The 7,014-nt window shown below is 41.8% G+C and overlaps 4 protein-coding genes across 4 annotated transcripts in view; 3 read left to right on the top strand and 1 right to left on the bottom strand.

Annotated features, from left to right (window-relative positions):
* The window catches only part of CSUI_003022 (aspartyl protease asp5), a gene marked incomplete at its 3' end in the record, with an annotated part of 11,753 nt that extends 8,434 nt beyond the window's left edge, over window positions 1-3,319 (bottom strand). Inside the window, exons 1-2 of the mRNA XM_068063220.1 lie at window positions 1,921-3,319; window positions 301-1,526 (exon numbers count right to left, since the gene is read on the bottom strand). Coding sequence (XP_067924807.1) covers window positions 301-1,276 — 976 coding nt within the window. The 5' untranslated portion in view covers window positions 1,277-1,526; window positions 1,921-3,319. The remainder of the gene's footprint in view (window positions 1-300; window positions 1,527-1,920) is intronic.
* Window positions 3,320-3,491: 172 nt separating this feature from the next.
* CSUI_003020 (guanylate kinase) lies at window positions 3,492-7,001 on the top strand (the record flags this gene model as incomplete). The annotated part of the gene is made up of 2 exons (XM_068063218.1): window positions 3,492-5,446; window positions 6,903-7,001. Coding segments are annotated over exons 1-2 (1,050 nt in total), but the record flags the coding sequence as incomplete, so codon positions are not given.
* Window positions 4,134-4,791, top strand: CSUI_003021 (uncharacterized protein; the record flags this gene model as incomplete). Its single annotated transcript, XM_068063219.1, has 2 exons — window positions 4,134-4,161; window positions 4,694-4,791. Coding segments are annotated over 2 exons (126 nt in total), but the record flags the coding sequence as incomplete, so codon positions are not given.
* On the top strand, window positions 6,260-7,003 carry CSUI_003019 (uncharacterized protein; the record flags this gene model as incomplete). Its single annotated transcript, XM_068063217.1, has 2 exons — window positions 6,260-6,359; window positions 6,903-7,003. Coding segments are annotated over 2 exons (153 nt in total), but the record flags the coding sequence as incomplete, so codon positions are not given.
* Window positions 7,004-7,014: the final 11 nt, after the last annotated feature.

The following is a 7,014-nucleotide window of genomic DNA, read 5'->3' as shown; positions in this document are numbered from 1 at the left end:
GAGAAGGCGAAGAAGAAGAAGAACGTGTATCTTTATCTAGATATTTCTCTATCGAGGTCTCCATCCATCTAGGTATGTCTACGCAGCGTGCCAGGCTGTTCCTACACCTCAGTCTAGGAACTCTCTGTATATCTTTCTCAAGATGTTGAAGTGTATGTACACCTCGATAACGTTATATGTATGTCTCCTATATATATGTCGGAGTGTATGTACACCTCTCCTTTCTTCATTTTCGTCTTTTTTACCTTAGCCTTGACGATCTGAGTTTTAAAATCTTTCTTTTCTGTATCTCGAGCTTACCTACACAAGGGAACGCAAGAAGAGAACTTCCTGTATCGAGAATGACTGAAGATCTCTGCGGAGGCGTCCCTACAAGGATGTCTAAGAAATAATAGGCATAGCTGAACATACTGCCATATAAGCGCGCTCTATATACTTTCTCTCTCTTCGGTAAACCTAAGACATCTAGGGTATCGCTCTTCTCTTTCTTCTTCTTCTCCTGCTCCTCCGAATTCGCCCCATTCTTCTTCTTCTTCTTTTCTTCTTCTTCTTTGACACTCTCTGTGAAAGCAGAAGATGAAGAAGATGCGGTCGAGGAAGAAGGAAGAAAACCTTGGCCTGCTACGGAAGGAGAGAGAAAGGGGATTTCTCTTTCACCCGAAGAAGACGAAGAAGAATCCCCGATACTCGATCCATCTGTATTGACAATTCCAGAGAGGCGACGAGGAGAGAAGGAGGAGGGGGATAAAGAAGAAGAAGATAAGGAGACAGGAACGTCTTGGAGAAGAAGAAGAAGGAGACTCGAGGAAATGCCGTTATGGAATGGCAATGGAGAGAGAAGTTCAACAGAAGAGGATAAAGAAAAAGAGGAAGAGAAGAGAGAGGCAAAGAGGACCGACAAGAAAAGGAAAAAGGAGAAGGAGAAAAGAAAAGAAAGAGAGAAGAAAGAAGAAGAGGAAGATTCCTTTACTTGAACCGAGGGTTGAGAATTCCTAGGGTGAAGAAGGAAACACTTGGGTGAGGAGACGGAAGTGGAGAAAGAAGAAGAAAAGAAGAAGGCGGAAGAAGAAGAACAAGCGCTTTCATCTTCTTTTTCTTCTTCGCTCTTTTTCTCTTCTTTCTTCTTCTTTTTCTTCCATTCTGTCCTAGACTTTTCTTTCTCTTGGTCTTTCTTTCCTCTCTTTGTTAAAACAGAAGAAGCGGGTAAAGACAAGAAAGAAGAAGAAGAAGCAGATGGTAATGAAGAAGAAGGAGACGCGGCTCTCTCCCCCTCCATCTCTTCTCTTCTTCTTTCTTTCTCTTCTTCTTCCTCTACTTCTCTTCCTTCTCTACACCTTCATGTACAGTTTACCGGCGATCTATCTATCTGTCTTTCTATCGCTCTCCATCGATCTACCTGACTCTTTCCTTCTTCCATCCAGCAAGGACGCCGAGGAAAAGAAGAAGAAGCGCGAGAATACCGAAAGAAAGAAAGGAGAGGAAAGAGTGGAAAGGAAGATCTCTGACTCCAATTGACACGTTGCGATCTACGATCAAATCACGAGAAACATAAAGAAAAAGAAGAAGAGCTACCCATTTTAGACGAAACAAAAGGAAGGAGAGACAGAAAGACAGAGAGACAGGGAAAGAAAGAAAGAAAGAGAAGATAAAGAAAGGTCGAGAGATCGACGCACTTCCAGAGAAACAGAGAGAAAAGAGAAGAACGAGAAGTGTTCTACTTCCCTCTCTTCTCTTTCTTCTTTCTTCTTCTTTTCATACACATATACGTAAGGAAGCTTATTCTTCTTCTTCTATCTAGCACCTACGTCAACGCCAACTAGATCTCTCACGCTTATAGTTTCTGAAAGAGTCTGGACTGAGAAATAGATAAAGGAGAAGAATCTCTTGAAGAGCTCTCTTCTCTACAAAGACCTCTCTTACGTAAAGATCAAGAAGAAGGGACAGAGAGAGAAGGAGTGTCCAGAGAGAATAGGAGAAAGAAGGAAGAATTACGACCGAAAGGAGGGAAAAAGAAGAAGAAAAAGTCGAGGAGATGAAGAAGAGGAGGAAAAGAGGAAGAGAGAAAGAACCTTCTCACCTCTCACTCCATTAACGTGTTAACGTTTTGACGAATCTTCTTCTTTTTCGTTTCTCTCATTCACGTTTTCTCTGTCTTCATCTTTCTTTCTTTCTTGTCTTTACACTTCTCTACCAGCAAGAGAAGAGAAGGAAGAAGACGAAGAGAAAAGACCCACCTCCTAAAGACGGAGAATGCGGAAACCTGACGAACTGTTGAAAGAAAGAAAGAAAGAAAGAAAGAGAAAAAGAGAAAAAGAGATCTACGAAGGAAAAAAGTCTCGAAAGAAAAGACGGAAGAAGACCAACGGGAAGAGAAGAGAGAAGTAGAAGAAGATCTTTTCTCCTATCTTCTCCTATCTTCTTCTTCTTTCGCAAAGAATCTCTTCTTTGCCCTCTTTGGTCAACAGTGAGAGAAGGAAAGAAAAGACGTAAGAAAGAAAAAACTCAAGGTCAAAACACAAGGAGGAGAAAGAAAGAAAGAAAGACGGATAGTTGGATATTTACAATTTACGAAAAAGACTTCTGGACAAGCCACTGACACGAGGAAAGAGAGAAAGAAAGGAGAAAGAAAGAAGACAGGTTTCGCAAGCAACAAGAAAATGAGGGAGAGAGAAGGCGAGGAAAGAGAGAAGACGGAAAGAAAGAAAGAACGAAAAAGAAAAAGTCTACTTCATCTAAAGAACTTTCTTTCTTTTCGCTCTTTGTCAAAATTTTTGTTCCCTTCTTCTTCTCCTCTTTCTCCGTAGGGAATCTCTTATTGCATGCTCTCTTTCTCCTTCTTCTTCTTCACTTCTTTCTTTCTTCTTCTACCGTGAAGAAGAAGAGAAGAAGAGAGAGAACCGACTGAAGAAAAATCTATATCTTCTCGGGCGACTGGCAAGATGCTTGGGCGACAGAGAACAGTGAAGAAGAAGAAGAAAGCGAGAAGATTTCTCCGAAAGAGAAAGAAAGACGTGAAGAAAGTAGACGATATAGATACGAACAGTTAACAGAATGAAAGAGAGACAAAAAAGATAGATGAAAGATCGGAAGAAATCGAATCGGTCTATCTACAAGTCCATACATCTGTACAATTCAACCCTAGCAAAATATCCAGATCTATAGACTACAGACACTCTGACTGGATCCAGTGAAGAAAAGAAAGAGAAGAGAAAGAAGAGCTCTTAAAGAAACAAGAGAGAGAGAAGAGTGAGAGATATGTCGGCTGTTGAGGCGCCCGGGCTCTCCGCAGGATCCTCCTACCAACGGAAGGAAAGAAAGTCCAAATGAATGGATTCGACATCCATAAATCTTTCTCTTTCTCTTTCATGGTTTTCTTCTCCGAACATAAGCCGATTGATCGATTCTTGCCTACATGCAGTGAACGAGAGAGAGAGAAAGACAAGATGAATGAAGGAAAGCGAAGGAATGTCGCTGCAGTGAATCGAAGAGCTAGAGAAGGGTCCATGGAGAGATTTTCTTTCCTTCTTTTTCTTGTTTTGTCTGGCTCTTCTTTCTTTTTTCATCTAGGAAACGTTCCTTGCATGCTATGCTCTTGTCTCTGTTCTCCAGTTAGATCAAGAAGATCGATCCATCATCTTTCCCTTCTTTCGTCATTTTTTCTTCTGTATCGATCGTTTTCCTTCTTCGTCTCGCTTCTTCTCTTTTCTTGGGTTCCCGGAGGATCTCCAGGAAGTAAAACAGGCTTTGGAGCTCTCTTCGTACACAGAGGTCCAGTCGCTTTTCTCTCTCCGTTTTCTTTTCTTTTCTTTCTTTCTCCGTTTCCCTGTCGTCCTTTCTTTCGGCCACGGCTTTGTCGCTTTTTCTGTATGAGAGAGACAGGGTGAGAAGGGGTAGAGGGAAGAAGTCTGTCTCTCTTCATTTCTTCGTTTTCTTCAGAGATAGAAGTTTCTCTGGAGCATCATCTGGGTGACGAGTTTTCCTCATTTTCATGTCTTTCTTCTTTCCTCTAACGGGTGATCTTCCACTGGAGAAAAGAAGCAAGGAACAGGAGCAAGGAAAAGAAGAAGAAGAGTGAGAAAAGGGCCTTTAGAAAGAAAGAGAGAAAGAAAGAAAGAAAGAAAGAAAGAGAAGATCTAAGTGGCTTGGCGATTTTTTGCGTAGGTAGGGTCGTCCGTCTTCTCTTCGTAATCTCTGTCTACTAAGTCTTCTTCTTCTTCTTCGTCACGCTTGTCTTTCTTCTCTCTTGTTTCTCTCTGTTCTCTTCTCTTCTCTTTTCTTCTCTCTTTCCTTGCTTCTTTCTCCTTCCCTTTCTCTTCTTGCGTTCATGTTCTTTTCACCTCTTACCTGCCTGCTCTTCTAAAAGCGGGTCTGTACAAATCAACTCTACGCTTGTGAATGAATGAAAGAAAGAAAGAAATAAGAGATAAAGAAAGAAAGAGAGAGAGAAGTTTTGTTGTGTTGATCTTTCTGTTGTTCTTTCTGTTTTGTTTCTCTCATGAGGGTTTGTCTTCGGTTGCTTGTCTCTTATCGTTCACATTTCCAAGGACCCATTCTTTCTTCTTCTCCTCTGCCTTGTTTCTCTTCTCTCCCTCTATCTTCTTTTTCTTCTCTATCCCCTTCTTCTTCTTTTTGGCCTTCTCTATCTCCTTTCTTCTCTGCCTCATCTTCTTCTTCTCTCCGAAAATCCCCACAGCTCATCTCTCTTTCTCTGTATCCTTCATTGTATCTTTCTCCTTGTCTCCTCCTTCTCTCTTCTTCTTCTCTTTCTTCTCCTCGCTTTCTTTTTTCTTCTCTTCTTCTCTCAAGCATGGCCCTTCCAACGTCTTCTTTCTCTCCTTCTCTATCACGAGAAGAGACCTCCGCATCTCCAGCTAACGAGAACGTTAGGAATGCAGAAAAGAAGCAAGAAAGTCTTTCTCCTTCCACGGACAACGTAAGAGAGAAAGAAGCAGAAGCAGAGGAAGAAGAAGAAGATCTCCCAGTGACGGAAGGCACACATCAGAAGAGACAGAAGAAGATGACTGTAGAGAATGGAGCAGAAGAGAAAGATCAGAAATCTACGACCAAGGGAAATCATGAGACAGATATGAGACAAGGAATAGCGGTAGTAGTAGAAGAAGAAAAGACGTCCTCTTCTTCTCTTTTATCTTCTTCAGGTCTTGATAAAGAAGAGGAAGAAGACTCCCTCTTATCGTCGAGTTCACCTACACCTGAAGAAGAAGAAGAAGACCACTCTCATCTCTCTCTCTCATCTTCTTCTTCTTCTTTCTCTTCTTCTACAAGCAGAAAGGGAGTTCATGTCGAGAGGAAAGAGGAGCGCCAGCATCTCCAAGTCCTAAGTCAGACGAAAGAGAACGCCCGACTGGCTTCGGCCCTTGTTGTCGCGGGACCGAGTGGAGTTGGCAAAGGAACTCTCGTGAAGAAACTCTTTCAGAAATGGCCCTCTGTAGGAAGACATACACGCAAGGGGATAAAAGAAGAGACACGCTACAGACGATGCTTCAAGAGCCAACCCTTACATATCATTAAAGAACTTTCACTATAATAGATAGATTAAAGATAGATAGATAGATAAATAGATAGATAGATAGATAGATGTCTCATTACCTTTCTCTCAAAATCTCTTCTCTATGGATTGACGCTTGCATGTATGTATGTATAGATGGAGGTGTGTATATAGATCGATAGAGAGAGAGAGATAGAGATAGATCTAAGTTTGTGTGACAGCATAGGTCGATGTATTGGAGAAACGGAGAGAAAGAGAAAGGAAGAAAAGCCGAGGGAGAGAGAAAGAAAGAGACAGGCGCAGAGGGGTGTGTATAGAGGAACTAGATTGTCCAGAGAAAGGTCGATATCATAGACAGAAAAGAGGCATGTCTATACATACATATAGATTTATATCTAGACAGATGGATCTATATGTGGAAAGTCGTCTCGGTTTCCAGTGTACATGCAGGTGTATGTGTGGAGGTCTCCTTCCTCGATGTGGGACAGAGAGAAAGAAGAGACAGGCAAACTCTCTATCTGTCTCTCTGTCTATCGATTTAGCTTGTACAAAGAGATCTTTCTTCATCCTTTCTTCAGAGACTTTTCGCTGTCCCTTGTTAGATATAGAGAGAGAGACTCGTGTAGTAGAGGTCTACATCTATATACAAGTCGACGTCTCAAGAGTTCACGTCTCTTTTTTCTCTTTCTCTCTTTTCTTCTTCTTCTTCTTCTTCTCTTTATGCTTTGAGATTTATCGCTTCTCGTTCTAGCTCTTTTTCTCGCTATGTTGACTCCCTTCATCTCTTCTATTCGTCACCTCACCCTTCTTCCTACGTTTCTATCTTTAGCTTCGTTGGTCAGCCTGCATTCAAGTATGCATCTATCCGTCCGTCTTCTCTTCTTCTTTTCTTGTTCTCTTCTTTCTCCTTTATCCTTCCGTTCATCTTTCTTTTAGTCTATCGTTCTTTCTTTCATCTTTGTTTCCTCTATCTATCTGTCTTCCTTTGCGGGTCTTCTCCTGTTGGAGGTCAGGTTGCTTTCTTGTCTTTCTTTTTCTCTCTGTCTGTGGTAGTCTTCGTTTTCGACGTCTCTGTCTATCGCTCTTTCTTCTTCTCGATCTCCCTCCGTCTCTTTCTTTTTCTGCCTCTCTGTCTCTTTCTCTTTCGTCGTCTACATTATCTATCTTCTTCAGTCTATCTCGGTCTATGTCTTCTTCTTCCTTCTCTCTGTCTGTGTTTCCTCTCCAATCCATCTCTATCTGTCTATCTCTCTCTCTTTCTTCTTTCTCATTCCGACTCTCTCCATTTCTCTTTCCTCTTCTTCTTCTTCAATCTATCTCTCTATCTATCTCTTTCTCTCTATCTCTTCGTTTTCTCTTCTCTTTGCATGCATGCATGCATGCATGTGCGTTTTAGGCCTTCGGCTTTTCCGTTAGCCACACATCAAGAGCTCCCCGACCAGGCGAAGTGAATGGACGAGAGTATTTCTTCTGTTCGAAAGAAGACTTTCTATCTCCTTCTTCTCTCT

Source organism: Cystoisospora suis (assembly GCF_002600585.1).
Source record: "Cystoisospora suis strain Wien I chromosome Unknown contig_1282, whole genome shotgun sequence".
Lineage (NCBI taxonomy): Eukaryota > Apicomplexa > Conoidasida > Eucoccidiorida > Sarcocystidae > Cystoisospora > Cystoisospora suis.
This window is presented reverse-complemented; position numbering and strand designations above follow the sequence as displayed.